The sequence below is a fragment of the Diceros bicornis genome, chromosome 16, assembly GCF_020826845.1.
Source record: "Diceros bicornis minor isolate mBicDic1 chromosome 16, mDicBic1.mat.cur, whole genome shotgun sequence".
Taxonomy (NCBI): Eukaryota; Metazoa; Chordata; class Mammalia; order Perissodactyla; family Rhinocerotidae; genus Diceros; species Diceros bicornis.
In genome coordinates this window covers 11,065,647-11,085,250 of record NC_080755.1, presented here as the reverse complement: position 1 = coordinate 11,085,250, position 19,604 = coordinate 11,065,647, and the positions used below count along the sequence as shown (strand labels likewise).

At 36.5% G+C, this 19,604-nt stretch overlaps 1 protein-coding gene across 5 annotated transcripts in view; it reads right to left on the bottom strand.

Moving 5' to 3' along the window:
- The window catches only part of SPIRE1 (spire type actin nucleation factor 1), a 242,050-nt gene that overhangs the window by 38,705 nt on the left and 183,741 nt on the right, over positions 1-19,604 (bottom strand). For all 5 annotated transcript variants that reach the window (XR_009222388.1, XM_058556762.1, XM_058556764.1 and 2 more), the window contains 3 exons: positions 15,564-15,650; positions 14,240-14,369; positions 3,683-3,855 (listed from right to left, as the gene is read on the bottom strand). Coding sequence is in view for 4 of the 5 variants with exons in the window: in XM_058556762.1 (XP_058412745.1) it covers positions 3,683-3,855; positions 14,240-14,369; positions 15,564-15,650 (390 nt within the window). In the remaining variant the exon portion in view is untranslated. The remainder of the gene's footprint in view (positions 1-3,682; positions 3,856-14,239; positions 14,370-15,563; positions 15,651-19,604) is intronic.

Here is a 19,604-nt window from a genome sequence, read left to right as displayed (position 1 = left end):
CTACTCACCCGATTACAGCCCAAGTCCCACATTTTCTGTGAGGCTTCTCCAGCCTCCCAGCCCCCGTGGTGTTGTCACACACTCCAGAGCCTCGAACAGTGCCTGGCAGGGCGTGTGCACTCACTAAACACTTGTAATGATTCTTAGGTATATGTTTTTTATTTCCAATTTAGACTGTAAGCAATGGGAGGGCAAAGGCCATCGTATTTCTGCCTCCACCTTTAGTACTTACTGAAGGCATTCAATAAATATTTAAATGGAAGAAAAGGAGTGGCACTGGAAAAAAAAAAAAGAAGTAGGTGAAAAGAATAAATAGCTAAAGAATATATAAAAAGCAGGGAACAAAACATACTATACAATGTGAATGAAGACAGTTTGTGTAATGTGATGAGATGTATCTGTCTTTGTATTTGTGGCCGTTTATATAAATGAGCAAATATGACTAGAGGTAAGTCAGTCCTGGTTTAGGAATTCCCTGACATCAGGACTTAATTAAGGTGGGGAAAGGAATACCCATTCAACAATTTAGAAAAGGTAGAATTCTTCAACGTCTTTTCCACTTTCATACTTTTGGGTAGAACTGCCAAATTTTGGAATTGGAAGAGACCTGAAGATCCCAGGATCAACTCCCCTCATAGGATGGAGGACATGTGATGGCTGACAAGATGAGGGATCTGTTCTTGTGCCCTGTCCACACAGCCAGAGCCAGAAACTATAGTAGGTTCTGTGTGGACAACTGTCCTCACTAATTCACACTGAAAGGAAACCTGGTTTGGGTTTTGAGGTGCTTCGTTCATGTCTGTAGAAACCTTAGTTCATTATCAGGCTTTACTACAGACATGCTTCTGAGTTGGCTTTAATCAGTCGACAGATAATTTTAAAGTCACTAAAGTTAAGGGAGCTTTTTAGGACCAACACAACTAATCAACCACTATTAAATTAAAGCTGAGTTTCATCAATAGAAACTACTGAAACTTTGATTATTAAAAAAGCCCAAGTTTGAAATATAGTTATTCAAAAATAAAAGCTTCTGCTTACCTGTGTTTTCTAAATGTTAAAGTTGGACATATTTAGAAACTTTAAAATTACATTCAGAAGTTTTAAAATTCTATATTCAGAAGTTTAAAAAAAAAGGCACATAAGGCATTCCCACATTTAGTACCTTTGACTAATCTTTCCTTAGTACTTAAAAATATCAATTTTAAATTGAAGAGGAAAGGAGAAATATGCTTATTCACTTTGTTCCATGAATCTTGAGATTTCTACTACCACTGACTGAAAAACCACGATTCATCCAGGCTTAAACCAGTGGCCAGTGACAAAGGTCAGAGTTAGCTGAAACCTAGCTCTAACACTTCTCTTTTCAGCACCTATTTCTTGCTTCATATTCTAACTGATGATGGGTAGGTGTACGAAAATGCCCTCCCTCTGACTAAGAGAACTGTGTCTAGAAAATCATCTCAAGATTTGGATTTGGGGCTTTAGCATTATATCTTCAAAAAAAGGACAACTAAAAAGACTGTAGAGGCTGCCCATTTATCTCATCATGGCCTGGTGCACGGTCTTGCCTCAGGAGGTGAGTGAAGGAGGACTAGGAAAGGAGTTAAAAATGAGTCAGTGGGTGTGAGCGGAAGGAGCGCTCCCTGCATCTGTAGACCAGTGCTGTCCAACACAGCTCTCTGTGAGGGTCCAGTATGGACACCACTAGCCACATGTGCCTCCTGAGCACTTGAGAACAGTGACTGAACTGAGTTTTAAATTTATTTAATTTTAATATAATTTAAATTTCAATAGTCCCAGTGGTTAGCGGCTACTGTATTGGACAGAACAGAGCTAGATGCTCTTTTAATTTAAGTTGTTCTCACAGCTTAGCATACATTTATTTAATATTTGAGCGTCTACTGGGTGTCAGGAACTGGAGATATAAAGTGAATGTGGCACAGCCCCTGCTCTCAGGGAGCTTGCACTCTGCGGGGAGAGAGAAATAAATGGATACTTATATTACCAAGTGTTAGGTGCTCTAACCTAACAGAGGGATGGGAAGGTAATTATGGAAGGGAGAAGGGAGTCCTAATGGGTTAGTGGCGTTGGGGAAAAGAGAAGGCGAGGTACACGCTGACTGTTAAAGGATGAACAGGAGTTAGCCATAGGGGTAGACTGCAGACACGGCTAAGCACAGAGCCAAAGACTGAGGGAATGTGCAGGAAAGAACAGGCTGAGTGTGGCTGAAGTGTAAACTGTGAGGCAGGAGTGGTGTCTCAGGCATCAGATCACAGAGGCTCTTATGCATCTTATTAGGGAACATGAACTTAATCCTGTAAGTGGCAGGGAGCCTTCAAAAGATTTTAAGCAAGAGTGACAAAGACTCTGCTGGTGTGTGCAAGATGGAACGGGGGAAGCTAGGAAGAAGAAAGATCAGGCAGACTGATGAGAGAGAGAGAGCATGTGTGAGACAGTGTGCACTGAAGTCAGGCTGTCACAAGAATATTTCTCTATTATTCTTAACGTCTGAAAAATATTTAGTAGCAAAATCGTTATTTTTGGTATTGCCTGGATTAGGGGTGGAGACTGATGAGAGGGGAATTAAAGAATAATTCCTCAGCTTCTAACTTGAATGAAGGTGGAGAGGATGGAGTCAGCAACCAAGATAGCAAGCAGAAAATGAGAAGTTAGCTGTGCGTGTGTGTTGCTTGGTTTGGCAGGGGGCAAGGGAGAAGGGAGGGAAGAATATAATTTCACTTTACATAAGCTGATTTTGAGGAATGAGCAGTGGAGATATATACATTACTGATGCTGCAGACAGAAGCTTGAGAGAGATTTGGGAAGCATCAGCATCCTTCATGTTTTCAAGAAACAGGAAGGATGTGAGATTTTCCCCCAAAGGGCAGCAGGTGAAAGATGGAATCTGGAGAACACTACCAGAGTTTTCTTTCTGGAGGCTTGTTTGTGGGTATTACTATTACAGAAAGAACAAGTTTCAGTATGGGTGCGCATGTGTGTATTTTAGAGAGAGAAGAATCTAGGGAAATATGTTTTTCTTCTTCCTTCCCCCAAACAAAGGGAAAAATATTTAGGATAATATAAGTTTGAAAATTGTCAATTTATTTTAACCCTACTATAATCTAAGACTATATCAATATTCAAAATTTATTCTATAAACTATGGCCACTATATTGGTCTTTACTAATTAACAGTAAGTAATCCACTGTCTCATTTCCTGCTAAACGAATAAATTTTCTTTTTTTTTTTTTTTGGTGAGGATGATCAGCCCTGAGATAACATCCATGCTAATCCTCCTCTTTTTTTGCTGAGGAAGACCGGCTCTGAGCTAACATCTATTGCCAATCCTCCTCCTTTTTTTCCCCCAAAGCCCCAGTAGACAGTTGCATGTCATAGTTGCACATCCTTCTAGTTGCTGTATGTGGGACGTGGCCTCAGCATGGCCAGAGAAGCGGTGCGTCGGTGTGCGCCCGGGATCCGAACCTGGGCCGCCAGTAGCGGAGCGTGCACTTAACCACTAAGCCACGGGGCCGGCCCTAAACGAATAAATTTTAATCCTAACTTTATTGACTGAAAAATGGAAAGAGGCTAAGCAATAATTGAAACAACATGATTAATAAACTAGGTCAAGGACCATTAGCATCCTGAACTTAGAGTCAAGATTTGTGAAGTGGGACCTCACCTCAGAGTCAGAGCTGTCTAGTTCGGCCAGAGTTGGAGCTTTGAGGAGCTTCTTCCGCTGTATAGGTACCTGCTGTGTGACACTTAATCCATTTTCTTTTGTTTGTGACGTTAAACCTCCATTCACCATGGATGATTCCACGACGTTCTTTGGAGACTCAGGGGTAGTTACATCTGGCAAAAGAAAGGCGAAAGCTTACCTTTTCTTGAGCCAAGAAAGGTAATCAGTGGACCAAAAGCACTTTTCTAAGTACTTGCACTTGGAAGACACTCCAGGTGACATGGCATTTCCATGTCATGCAAATACAACACCGAGGCTTGATACCACAATGCCTATGTATATAAAACATTTTTTTTTTTTTTGTGAGGAAGACCAGCCCTGAGCTAACATCCGATGCCAAGCCTCCTCTTTTTTGCTGAGGAAGACTGGCCCTGGGCTAACATCCGTGCCCATCTTCCTCTACTTTATATGGGACGCTGCCACAGCATGGCATAACAAGCAATGCATTGGTGCACGCCTGGAATCCGAACCGGCGAACCCCAGGCTGCCGCAGCAGAGCACATGCACTTAACCACTTGTGCCATGGAGCCAGCCCCTATAAAACATTTTTGTTAGACATTAACTGTCAGATTCAATTAAAGAAAGCCTTTAAATGAATAACTGTATATTCACATTTATAAGATTAGAATTTAAAGCTGGAAGAAATCCTACAGATAACTGACTCCAACTTCTTTATTTTCTAGAGGCCCAGAGAGGCTAGTTTTACTTTACAGCCTCTACAGAGCTAGTGCTAGATGGATCAAAGTGATGGTATGCACAAAGCCTATTAGGCGTATGGCTGTAAGATTTGAAAATGGTTTGATTTAAAAATCAAAAAAGCTAATAATGTATACTCATAAAAACATATTTAACATGAACACAAAGAATCTGGGATACATTCCCTCTGATAAAACTAATTTTTATTATTCAGAGTTCAAATCTGGATGGAAAGGCAATACAACAAATGAAAGAAATGCGGCAGTACAGAGCAGAGGACAGAGCACAGAGTACAGAACACAGCACACAGGACAAAGTATAGAGTACAGAGTTCAGAGCATGAAGTATACAGAGTACAGACTATAGAATATAGAGTATATAGTACAGAGTATATAATATAGAGTATAGAGGACAGAGTATATAGTATACAGTATAGAGTACAGAGCACAGAATATATAGTACAGAGCAGAGAGTAAAGAGCATAGAGTATAGAACAGTGTATAGAGTACACAGTACAGAATAAGAGTATAGAGTACAGGGCTGGCCCTGTGGCATAGCGGTTAAGTGCGCACGCTCCGCTACGGCGGCCCGGGGTTCGGATCTCGGGCGTGCACCGATGCACCACTTGTCAAGCCATGCTGTGGCAGTGTCCCATATAAAGTGGAGGAAGATAGGCACGGATGTTAGCCCAGGGCCAGTCTTCCTCAGCAAAAAGAGGATGATTGGCAGATGTTAGCACAGGGCTGACCTCCTCACCAAAAAAAAAAAAAAACAAAGTTTTCCAGAAAGAAAATGAGGAAGTGATTGGGCTAACTGATTAATTCCCATTCAAGAAAAAAGATAATAAGTGTTTAAATATGGTCTTGAAGTATATTTTAAAAAATCTCATTCTATAGTGTATCTTACTGTATACACTTCCTATAGAATTTTTCACATTGTTGTAATAGTTAGCCTTTGAAGAGAAAGCACAAAGTTAAAATGCACACATCTTTAACCCCTCTTAGCTATCCACATTCCAAGTGAGGCTCCCACCATCTCCCCAATAGCAGCCCACTCCCAAATTGGAGGTAGAGCGAGAACAACACCACAATCAGCTTCCTGAGGTGGGTCTCACACTCTACCAAGTCAGAGTTTCCCTAAGGATGAAACCACTAATAGTGCATGGAGGAACACTGAAACAGTTTTAATAGTTATATATTTATTTTAATGTTTCAGAAAAAATACATAACTACTATATCAGATACATGATTTTATGGATGTTTTTGCTTAAGAAATTTTAAAAAGTCATTTATGGTAGATTAAAAAAATTTAAATAGTACTGGTGGCACTTGAGTCTGATAGAAATCATGAGGGTGGTATCTGAAGTTTAGGGAACACTGTTAAATGACAGTGGCTGCCAGCGCACTTCATGCTCATTGCAGAGGACTTGAGAAATTGCCCAATAGCTCTCTTATTGTCTAACCACTGTGCTATGAGATTGATAACTATATTTGAGTTCACTGACTAAAACTACTGAAATAAACTCCTTGTTCTAAATTCAAAGCTTTGAGATAAATAGAATTAATTAAAAAAATATTTAACAGTCAGGTTTCAGGATGATCTCCACACACAAGACTAAATACTGTGTGTGATTTTATCTCATATACACATTTGTAAAAGATCCAATTGAACATTTTTTTTTTTGAGGAAGATTAGCCCTGAGCTAACATCCGTTGCCAATCCTCCTCTTTTTGCTGAGGAAGATTGGCCCTGGGCTAACATCCGTGTGCATCTTCCTCTGCTTTAAATGGGATGCTGCCACAGCATGGCTTGGTGAGTGGAGCGTTGGTCCGCGCCCAGGATCCGAACCTGCGAACCTGGGCCTCCGAAGTGGAGCACAAGAACTTAACCGCTACGCCACTGGGTTGGCCCCTGAACGTATTTTTAAGAGATATTTTTAAGTAGTTTGATTACTTATATTTTCTGTTCAAATGAACATTATTACTTCATTATTACTTCAATGTTTCAAGTGAGAAAACCAAATACTTGGATAAGACTTTTTATTTCTATATAAGGCATCATTTCTTGAGGAAAAAACCAGTGGCATTTATAAGTAAGCAAAATATTTAAAATGTTAGATATGGCTTTGGAAGTCACATGCCTCAGGTTCAGAATCTAAAATGCATAACCATGATAGTAAAAACTTTATGTAATAACTTTATGTGTTAGATACACCTCGTTGCTCCCTTACTTAGTTGGAGAAAATATGACTGGGATATAGATTCTGGGATATAGATTTATATAGATATATAAATATATATTATATTTAATACTTGCACTGGAAAAATAAATTATACTTACCTTAATTAATGTTGAATGCATTAAGATCTTCCACTAAGCATTAATATTTCTAAGACATAACTAAGCAGCAGAACATACTTCATTATGTCTTATTCTACACAAGTTCAGAGGCATTACCTACACATGTTTAAATGTTTATGCCTTAGTTTGTTAATTTTCTAACTTAGGAAATGCATTCCAATCTTTGCATTTAGGTTAGAAGAATGGATCAATCTTTCCATTTATAATTTAGGACATTTTAATTTATTAGTCAAAATGCAACAATGAAAAAACATATAAGTAGCATGAGAATGAAGCATGTGGAAATCATAAAGTACACTAAGGTACGAAATAAATTATAGCAAATGATAAGCAGCGAAAGCAAATAAAAATTCTGTTACTCTTTTACATCAAGGAGGTTAAGTACCAAGAGCTTTCTTCCAACACAGAACCCATCATATAACCTTATAAGAACACAAAATACACCTAATGTATAATGTGTGTGTGGGCATGCATACCATCTAGATCAGCCACCTGTGCCTAATTTATGTTAGCCAATAGTCAACGTCTTTAGGTAGCCATCCACTCCAGTGCAGTCCAACTGATGGAAAAATCTTTAGTAGATATTTAGAAGAGATAAGAGTGTCTGTAATACATACTGCCAACTTTTGGAGATTAGCAGTAACGTACATGTTCCAAAACATTTCTGAGTTTATTTTCCAGACCAAGTTTTTTTTACAAAGTTACTCTGCAAATGGTTGATAAAATAAAAATCATCAAATGGATAAAGAAAATAGAAAAAGCTCTTCAGTGGTCAGTAAAAAGTAGTAAGTGAAGACTGTAAAATATTTACCCGAGTTTCTTGAAAGCACAAATATTAGTCATGCCTGAGATCTACAAAAATAAATAGAAATTTAAAAACCAGTTGGGAAACAGTTTAGCAATGGGAAGATAATAAATATTTAGAGACAGACTATGATACTAGAACTCTCTTGCTCTTTAAAAATGAATTTGTATGTAAGGTAAGCCAACAATTCTTTGTATCTTAAGAGGCATTCCAAGGCATATAAAAGAAAATTCTGGAAGAAAATATTAGTGCCAACATCTTATTTCATTTTACGTTCAAAATAGCAGCTTCCAAAATTAGAAATTCTAACTTGCAAAATATTTTATTGGGTTTAGTTGGGTTTGAACATTCGCTCATACTTGGTTTAAAAACCCAATTTAGAAAGGGGGCTGATTTTACAGATCAAATTTGGTCATTAATAGTTACTTGTTTCACTATTAATCCTATTTAACAGAAGAGGTCTAAAGTTTTACTACAAACCTGGGACACAGAATTATATTTTACAACCAAAGCCATTACAATGCTCTTCTGTATTTATATTCTTAATCAGCACTCATACTCATTCATGACTAGGATCTATCTTCAGGAAGCACCGATACAAAAGACAGCTGTTGCCCATCAACTGAGGTGTCAGCTACAACTGACAGCTGTGGTCCTCTGAGGTAGCTGACAGTTTTGAGTTTAGCTACTTGAATAATTGAATGCTTAGAGAATAAGAAGTGTCAAAACTTTGTTTCTTGAAAGTTTTTTCTATTCTCTTAAGGCAAAGTTCTGTTTTAGACTTTTACATCATTGCTCTAGAAAAGTGTGGGTGAGTGACGGCAACCATAAGGATGGGCACCCATATTCCCTAACCATAGGTATGGCATAATGGTTCTTCCACAATCCCCCTGGGTAGGCAACAGATTTATTGTAGTTTTAATTTTTTAAAGTATACTGTTTTCAAATAAGAATTTTATTTTGCTGACCACAGCTTAGAAGAAGCCTTTCAATTTTCTTTTTTGACATGTTTGAACAAGCAGATGAATGAAATGTATTTCACACAGACCACAAAACCCATGTCAGGTGTGAAAGTGCTTTTTTTCTACCTGACAAGTCAAAACTGTAAGACATGCTAAGTGGCCGCATTGCTGAAAAAAGAAAACAAACAATAAAAAGAAAATAATTCAGCTGTTAGGAATATACAGGGAGGATGAAAAAGGAGAAGGATTAAAGAAGACCTGTAGTGGCACATTTCAGACTTTAAGGCAGAAGGCAGTGAATAAAAACCTGAAATACAATAAAACCATGAGTCCTAGTTTCAATTATGTCACTAAGACTTGAAATGGAGTAACAATAAAAGAAAAAAAAACTTTTAAAGAACGTTAAAAATGAAAGCGTGACAAAGATACAAATATTTTAAAGAATCATAGTATAGGATTTTTAACTTAAATATTAGAATAAATATGTTCTTCGATAATTTATTTCAGGATGAAAATTTGGCTCTCTGAAAAAAAGGTGAAACATTTTATAAAATATCTCATTCAGGAACTAGCAGCATCACAATGTGTCAATAACTGTCCATTGTCTATATAGGCAGTGTAACCCAGCAGCTGAGAGAGGCCTTAGGAGCCAGAATGCCTGAGTATGAATCTCAGCTCTGCCACTTACTAGCAGTGTGATTCTGGGCAAGTTACTTAACCGCTCTGTGGTTTAGTTACTTCATCTATAAAATGGGAATAATGGTACCTATCTCATAGAATGGTATGAAGATTAAATGACTTCATACAAAAAAAGGTGCTTAGAACAGTGCTTGGCACTCAGTAAAAGTTCAATAAATATCATTTCTTAAGAATAAAATTATTTCTTTCCTGTTGAAATCATTTGTTTTTAAAATTTTATTACATATACCAAAAACTATTGAATTGTGTACCTTAAATGGGTGAATTTTTATGGTAGGTAAATAATATCTCAATAAAGCTGTTAAAAAAAGTTATTACAAAGATTTGATGAATTTGGGTATTCATGATAGTGGGAATTATCTATTTTCACTGCAGCCCAAAATTCTTACCAGTACCATCTATTCTATGACGTAGGCCCAGGGAGGACAGGTGCCTTTGTGGTCAGAAGAGAACAGAACTTCAGGTCTACAGCAGGGATGGAAGTACAGGCATATCAGGCAGAATGTCTCCCCAGTTAGTGTTGTCCAGGTAGACTGCCTCTAGAGTTCTAACACTTAAATTTAATAGACTCTAAGTATCTCTCAATATATTTTTTTGCAGATGTTTTCATAGGAATAATTTTTATTTACAACAATTTTCATTTAAAAAAATGAAGTGAAGGAAAAGCATTGAGTTACATCCCAAACACAACTTAGCAAGATGTCACAATCATATGCAGATGTTTTAAAAAGCACATATGTCAACAAAGGGGATGTGTATCTTAAATGAGGCAAATAAAGCAACTATTTGTTAACAATCATACTTATTGTTTGATGATCAGAAGACAATATTTTAAGTATTTCATCCTAATATACAAGTTAAGATGTAACTTTTAAATAAGCATTTTACTATGTTTTAGTTATCTCATAGGAAAGTGGTTAGGGATTTTAGATTGATAAGAATAAACCTCTACTCACCATTCAAAAAATTCTACATTTCTAAACTCAAAAATATCTACTCCAGATTTCCCTGATATGTATAGCAAATAAAATGCCACATATTCTCAAGGCACTCATCACTCTTCTCTAATATCTTCTCATTCTGCTCTTTTCTGGCACATGAATGTATCTTTTGAAACAAGACTGACTGTTGCATAAGAAAGGGATGCTATTATTTCTTGGAAGATGATGTTCAGATCTTTTCCAAGCTCTCTGTACCAAGAAGAGGACAACAATCAAGCATCACAGCAATTAAGGTGTTTAGGATAAAGATGCTTTTAAAGGAACAATTTATATTTAAAACCCCAAATCTCAATACACTATGAGATGTTAGGAAAAAGAAAATGATCGGATATGAACAAAGGCTGATGCACAAGAATAGTAATTTCAGACTTAATACAAAAAAAATGGAAATAGCCTGTAAAACAATAGAGAAATAGGTAAATAAAACACAATTTAGCCATATGTTAGGATATGTCCTTATAAATAACGTTTTGAGTCATATTTAATGACATGGGAAGATGTTCATGACACATACAATGTTAGACGAAGAGAGCAGAATACTGTACATAGTTTTTGTCTCCATTTTGTAATGCACAAGTAGATTCACAGAGGACACCTCTGGCTGATGAAATTATGGGTAACATTTCCTCTTTAAACATTTACACATTTTCCCCATTTCTACAGTGAGTTTCTACTTGCAATTACATGGAGGGGAAAAAAATATTTAGGGAAACTTTTCTTCAAGCTAATACTGCCAATCTTCTTCTTCTTTTTTTTTTTTTTTGTGAGGAAGATCAGCCCTGAGCTAACATCCATGCTAATCCTCCTCTTTTTGCTGAGGAAGACTGGCTCTGAGCTAAGATCTATTGCCAATCCTCCTCCTTTTTTTTTCCCCAAAGCCCCAGTGGACAGTTGTATGTCATAGTTGCACATCCTTCTAGTTGCTGTATGTGGGATGTGGCCTCAGCATGGCCGGAGAAGCGGTGCGTCGGTGCGCGCCTGGGATCCGAACCTGGGCCGCCAGTAGCGGAGTGTGCACACTTAACTGCTAAGCCACGGAGCCGGCCCTGCCAACCTTATTCTAACCAAACTCCCCAAAGCAAAATTGTATAGCAAGAACCAATATAGAGCTGCAGAAATAATGACCCCAAATCCCTTACTTTCCAATTAAGGTTCAAGATCAGTTTGAATGCAGAACTCTAGAGTTAAGACTCTCATAGAATAATCACTTTCTATAATAGTTCAATTCTGGTTATTGTGAAACACCAACTTGTAAGGTTAAAATAAAATAATAAGATATACTCAACATAAAATTGATATTCTAATGTAGGGTTCTGGCTAGTTAGTATCTAATTTGTTTAAATTGAAACAGAAGAATATGTATGTGACAAGGGTTTGTGATGACCCTTCCACGCAATGTGAGAGTGTTCCCTTGATGCTTTCAAGGACTGCCAGTCTCTCTTTTCAATTCCCTCAAACAGCCTCACTTAACGCCTTCTGATTGGCTGCTGTTAACACTCATGTATATCTTCTGCAACATGAACTGCATCAGACTCCAGAGTCACTCTCTTGTAAGCATTTATGGGCAGGGACAACACCTTGTTCATTTCTGTACCCCAATAGCTGGTATGTGTTTAAGAGTAAATAAAGGTTCAAAAAACTATGGGAAAAACGAAGGAACTATCATATCAGATATCATCCAAACCATATAAGCACATTATACCTGTCTTGTTCCTTTCTCAATTCTATTGGTACTTCCATTGAAGTTTACAATCCCTAACCAAATTACTCTTTTTTTTTTTTTAATAATTTTATTTATTTATTTATTTTCCCCCAAAGCCCCAGTAGATGGTTGCATGTCATAGCTGCACATCCCTCTAGCTGCTGTATGTGGGACGCAGCCCCAGCATGGCCGGAGGAGCGGTGCATCAGTGAGCGCCCGGGACACGAACCCGGGCCGCCAGCAGCGGAGCACGCGCACTCAATGGCTAAGCCACGGGGCCGGCGCCAAATTACTCTTTACTCCTGTAAATCATGAAGCTTACTTTTCTCATGGTAATCTGTTTTACCTTATAGTTTCATTGAAATCTTTTCTATTATCTTCATTATTCCCTCTCAAGGTATAATAATTAAAAAAAACTCTAGTCTTAGCAACTACCATTCTACAATACCACTTCCTTATTTTTCCATGGTGGTTCTTACTGTCCTCTCTCCAGAAAAATGCACATACATACATTTTGTAAAATATGCACAACTTTTTTTTATATTTCAAGAGATTCATAGACCCTTCTCAAGCCCATTCAAGGAATCCCAGGATAAGAACTCTTGGGTCACATGATTGATATGTTTTGGCTCATTATTATATAAATGCTTATATGGATTTATCATTTAGTATGCTTTAAACATTTGCTGAGACAACATTTGCTGCTATAAAAATTAGACAGGGATAAATTGATACAACTTTTACTCTGTAGCTTTGTAACTGGAAGGTACTTGCAAATATTTCAACACCTATGGGATTACTTTTTAGAGCCCAGTCCCTGTATTAGGGACTGGGGACACAACAATGAACAAGACAGACATGGATCCTGCCATCTTGAAGGTCACAATGTAACACAAGGGCCGAGAGTCAAACAAAGAACATCAATATGGAATGACTTAAGAGTTCAGGGCTGGAAGTAGGAGGAGCAGTCAGAGCCAATGTGATAAACTAGACAAGAGAAGATGACGGCCTGGGTTAGGATTGTGGCTGTTGAGCTAAAAGAGAGGAAGACTAGAAAGACCCAGAAGAAGTAAAATCAACAGGGCTTGCCTGTTAAGAGTCAAAGATGATGCTGAGGTTTCTGTCTTAGACACACGGAGATGGGGAAACAAGAGAAGATGGTTTGGGGAGAAAGCAGATGAGTTCACTTGTGGACATGTTGGGCTTGTCTTATTTGCAGGAAATGAGGTGTCCCTATCTAGCCAACAGCTGGATGTATGAGTCTGCACTTTTAGAGAAATCTGTCCTGTAGATTGGGAGCTGGAAGACAGCTCGAAACAAAAACCATGGAAAAGGGTGTGGTGGCTCAGGGAGAAGTGAGCCCAGGATAGAAACTTGAAGGACCAAGAAGAGTCTGAAAGTGGAAAAAAAAAAAAAAAAGAGATCAGAGGAGAAAACTAGGAGAATGTGGTATCACAGACTGATTCCCTTCCTGTTCAGGTGCCACTATAAAGTATTTTCCTAAAGGAAGTTTCTCTGAATTCTTTGGGCATCTTTAATCTCACAAATTAGAGGAGAGCTGTATAAACAAAGAAGTTTACAAACATTTTATAATACGGTCTTGCTATAAATCAAAATCAATGTGTGCTTATAGTACACATTAAAAAACATTAAATATAATAAATATAAAGGAAGTTTGGGAATAACTTAAGTGATATCAGATAATTGATGCTTTCATTACATAATGCCATATCTTTAAACCCATATTTAAGACAATAGAAACTTAAAATAAAACTATATATCTATCATCTATATTTCTAAAGCAAAATAACATATCTTTGTATATGTATTACAATTTATAAAGTATTTTAACCATGATCCTATTTAATTCTTACATAAAAGCCATAATGAAGGTTTAGAGGAATTTTTATCCCCCTTCTGCTGACGAAGAAGTCGATGCTCAGAGAGGTAAAGACTCTCCTAAAACCACGGTTTAGAGATTGGCAGAGCTCTTTCCACTATGCCATGATGCTTTCATACAGTTCAGTATCATATAGGGACAGAATTTCCTATTCTATGAATTTCAAGTATAAAGTTCAAGAAAGTGTGAGGGGGGGGTGTGTGTGTGTGCGAGAGAGAGATAGAGAGAAAGAAATGAACAGGGAATGAGAACTCCACGGACTATCCTTACTTTGCACCCTTATACCATTATTTTTCACTAGGCTGGTTGTATAAAGACACTTTTTCAAGGGGATGACTCTAGACCATGGGTGTGGTAAGCAGCTGTCTCACCTAATCTGCTACGTCTAATTTCTTCTGGTGAGACGGGCCGCAGCTTTCTTTCTGCTTTGATTTCTTCTAATATTCTTTCATGGAGGCTCCGTGGCCGTGGTGGAGTGGGTTTCAGTTTTCTGGCTGAGACCTTGAAAAAAAAAAACGTAATGGCTAGCGACTTTGAGGAGTTTTCCTTAAATAATTTATACTGAAGTCCATTCATACAGTACAGTATTATGAAATTATATCTTATTGATTGCAAATTGCTTGATAAAAGACCATTTTCAAGTCATTATCAAGATTCCTAAAGCAATAGGGAGATTATTGGATTTTACAGTGATTTAGTAATATGTGCTCAACTAATGTTAAGGAGACAGTTTTGCTAAAGTTATAATTATGTTCCCTATATGCTAGCATGATAGGCAATCAATTGAAATGTAAGCTATACTTTACCTATTACTATTATTGTTTTCGAAACTATCAGCCTTGAGTAAGTCATCACAACCTTCTTAGACTATTATTATTATCTTCACTCTATAGTTGAGGAAATAAAGGGCTCCAGGAGGCTGATTAACTTGCTCAGAGACATGTGGTTGCTAAGTTTTGGAGCTGGCTGGTGTGCAAATCCAGGTTCATTTGACTCCATGCTCTTTCTGCTCTACTGTGACCTGCCTTCTTAAAATCATTTCCTAGGTGGCCTCTTTCCCTTCTTTTATAAAGATTCATAAAAGGGATCATTAATTATGCTTTAGATGTACACAAACTAAGAAAGAAATACGATTCCCTGTCCAGTTAATTAACGCACACAGGTTTGAGAGGCTTTGGTGAGCACCCCTTATGGAGGCAAGGGGATAAGAAGTGAGGAACAGAGGAAACACAAACCAACATTCACCCAGATTAGAATATTCTGATTCTGTGGTCACTAGAAAGAACCCTGTTAACAGAAAAGGATAATTAATATGAAAGTAGATGTTCAGCAGGGTGGATTTACTGTAAAATAGCATCAAAATGATGATTTAATCAAGGAGAGTATTAGCGCTATGAAGTAAATAGGAAGGGCACTCCACACCAGGAACTATCTGGTATTACATTTAGCTGACGCTCTAGGAGGTGTGTGGCCCAGGTTGTTGTGAGTTAAAACACTCTAAAAACCTTGTATTGAAAAACTTTATGTATTTTTCTGTGACTTAAATGTAATTCACAGTTGGGCTTCATCATTCTGAGAATAAAAGCTCAGTGTAAAAACTAACCACTTTAAGAGCTGTGTTCTAGAGATTACATCCTAGAAGAGAATAATTCATTCTGCAATCTCCAGTCAAGAGGAATATGTCAAATTACATACAGGATTTAAAGGAGGTCTTGATCTGATGAAGTCCAGGATGATTTCATGAGCACTTTTTTTTAACCGAGGAGGAATATCACCATTCACCTGAAAGGAGACAAAAAGTAGAAGATTTCCTGTGAATACAGGATTATCATGATAAATTTCTGGGTACAGCTGTTATCTTGACATTTGTCACAAAATTACTGAAGTAATCTGTACTGTAGTACTGTAAGCCGGCTCTACCAAGGATGCATTTCAAATCATTAAAATGGAGAGTAAATGGCTGTGTGATTTAAAGCAAAAATAACTATGCAGAATTGAAGAAAATCCAAGTTCACTTTAGTTCTATCATTTTGGGAATTTATATATGAGATACATCCCTTCCAATAAGAAGTTTCTAAAATTATGAATGGGACTGGAATAAATACTACTACAGTTAACTAATTATTTTATAATTTAAAAAGCCTTTTACCTCTTATTTTTGTCCTTGTACAAAACTTAGGTAATAGGAAAGACTGGTGACACAATTCATATTCTGTAGATAAAACTCAGCCTGAGAGCAAAGAGGGTATCTGCTACATTACAGAACTTACAGAACTAGTAAGTAGAAGAGTTTCTGTAGAGCCTGGGTCTCTCTCTGACTCCTGCTCTAATGTCCTCTCTTTTTTTTTTTAAATAAAGTATTTATCGAGATGACCAATCTATGGACATATTTTTTTTTTTTTTGTAAGGAAGATCAGCCCTGAGCTAACATCCATGCCAATCCTCCTCTTTTTGCTGAGGAGGACCGGCCCTGAGCTAACATCTATTGCCAATCCTCCTCCTTTTTTCTCCCTTTTTCTCCCCAAAGCCCCAGTGGATAGTTGTATGTCGTAGCTGCACATCCTGCTAGTTGCTGTATGTGGGACGCCGCCTCAGCATGGCCGGAGAAGCGGTGCGTCGGTGCGTGCCCAGATCCGAACCCGGGCCACCAGCAGCGGAGTGCGTGCACTTAACCACTAAGCCACGGGGCCAACCCCTCTAACGTCCTCTCTTTTTAAAGCAATGTGTTACCAAAAAATTTTTTTTAAGACAACCCCAGAAACCCACAAAAATAACAACCTAAATCACATTCTGACCGCTCAGAAGGCATAGTTACGACCATTTTGTCATATTTATTTCGCAGTCTTATATGGAAAACCTCTATAATACTTTTTCCTCCCACTTTGTTGACCTACTTTTTGATTACCTCATTATATTCTAATAATTTTATAATATCAATTTTATTGGAGAGAAGAAAAAGATAATTTGGTTATTCATCCAGTATCAATGGTTGATTTTTTTCATTTTGATAGGTTAGAAATGTTTCTTTATGTTTTACAACTTGTTATTAGAAATGTCATGTAAAATTTTAGAATTATTATAAAATTTGGTAAAACTTTTTTCAAGTATTTTCTTATCTGAATTATAAGATTTCAAGGCCCAGGCAGTTTTCTTGTGTACTCGCCAATCTTAAATACTATTTTAATTGCTCATAGTCATTCATCAGTTAGTCATTAATTCTTCACTGCAGCTGTATATTATGAGTTTTGATTTTTTGTCAATGTCACTATTTTGTGTCAACTAAGAAATAAAGTTAAATATATTAAAAAAATAAAAAAGAACCTGAACTGTTGCTCTCAGACTGAGTCCCCTCCCCAAATGCCACCACTCTATCCAAGTTCAGGGTGTCTGACAAGCCTGCTGGGGCCTACACATCCTCTCCCGTCTTCTTTCCCGTGCCCTACCTGCCAGCCTTGAATGAGGTCACAGGTTGGCCTACGGCAAGATTTAGGAGTAAACGCTGCTTGAGCCAAGCCAAGGTTGTGATTGCCAGTACCGTACCTGGTTTAAGGAGGGCATGTAACCTAGCAGCAGAGCCAGAGGCCAACGTGGCACCTCTCCCTACCTGTGTATTTCATGTTACAGAAGATTTTTTAAAAAATCCTTGTTGCATGAAACAATTTAATCAGACTTTTCTATTACTTTCTATTCTACTCCTGAACAGGATAATAAATATCTTTCAAGCTATTTTTCATATGCTTTTACTTTAATATTCTTTCCATCACAACAGCAAGGTCGAGAGAATGGATTAAATAAGGCCAACGTTATAAGTTCCATTCCCCAAGTAAGCACATTAACTTCAGTTTCCTCATTAGTCAGAAACTGTATCCTGTTCCCAATTACAAAATGTGCATCAGTGCTGACAAGGGAGATGGCAGGACACTATGGATGTGAGTCCGTGAAAATCCTTACTAGTAGGAGGAAAAGTAACTTTATGCAAATACCATTCTGCTGCTGGGTCAGCAACATTACTTCCATATAAATACAGAATACATCCTGAAACAAGCTCTCTCAGCTGTGATGATAAATGATTTCTGGATGAACACAAATAGTAGACCATTAAGTAAATACGGTCAGTTACAGAACTTGATCTTACTTTTGAGCTACAATGCTTTAAAGAAATAATTTCTAAATAAAAGATGTTAAGTTTCTACATCTTTATTGTTATTTTATTTATTTATTTTTACACAATATTCTTCATTAAAAAAAGTTTACAGGTTACACACACGTATGTGTGCACATGCACACACAAAGAGAATAGAGATATAAAGAAAAATGATTTAAAATCTCACCACCTAGAGAAAATACCACTAACATTTACATTCTTATATCTTAAGATTCCTTCATGTGTCATATCATATCAATTTAGGAATATATATATATATATATATATGTGGAATCTATTATACATATTGCTTTGTAACCAAATTAAAAAAATTTTTAGCTGCATAGAATTGCATTTAGTCATTTTCAATATATTGAATTAAATCTCATTTTGTTGAATATTTTGATTGTTTCATTTGCTTGTTTGTTAGATTGCTTAGTGAATGAATTGGATTTTCTACCTTATATTAAATTTGGTTAATTATTTTCAAAGAAAATATTTTCTCTCATTCAGATTTTGAAATTTATTAGCATAAAGTTATAGCATGTATCTTATAATTATTTCCCTTTTCTTTTTAATTGTGGATTATCACCATTTTATTTTTGATATTGTTTTTTCTTTTTTGTTCCTGAATAGAATGGTGTGAGGTTCATCTATTTAACCTGTGTTTGCGAAAACCTGCTCTTGGATTTATTATTGTTTCTTCTGTTTATTTGCCATCTAGTTTGTTGATATATATTTTAATCTTTATTAATTCTTTTCTGTTTTTTAGAATAATTTCATTTTGTGTATGTGTGATTTTTTAAGCAGTATTTTTGAAATAATCTTTCAACTACTGCTCTGATTTTTGCTTTAACATAAATTTATTTCATGTAGTATATAAAATATGCTGGTAGTGGGGCTTTCTGTTTTTGTTACTATAAATAGCATACATATTTCCCCTCTGATTCTTGTTTGCTTTACATTTCCAGGTTACAATGTTATTTTATTCATTTCTCTATTATTTGTATATTCCTGAAAGATACAGTATTATTTTGGATTACACCATTCATTAATAAAATATGACCAGTTTTAATGAATGGTCATTTGTCCACAGGCATAATTTACACTCATTTTCTTTCTTTTTCTTTTAAATAATAAAAGAGACTTCAGTTTATTTAACCATTATTTAACCATTTCCATTCATTAAGTCTCTTAAAAGGATTCAACTCAGGCTTGTTGATAAATATATCAACAAAATATCTATTTTATATAAATATAAAAAATTAAAAAATCCATTAAATGTGATGCTTATTTCCTGCCTAGGGTTTTATTTTTTGTGTGTGTGGTAACACTGGTTTATAACATTATATAAATTTTGGGTGTACATCGTTATATTTCAATTTCTATGTAGATTATATCATGTTCACCACCCAAAGACTAATTACAATCCATTACCATACACATGTGCCTACATCTTTATTTTTAAATGTGACTTATTTGAAGTTGTTAGAATTAAAGCATTCACTCAAACATTTTGAAAAAAGTCAACTGAAATATTTTACACTTCTATAACTTACTATTCTGAGTAACATGCAATTTGGCTGAGCCAT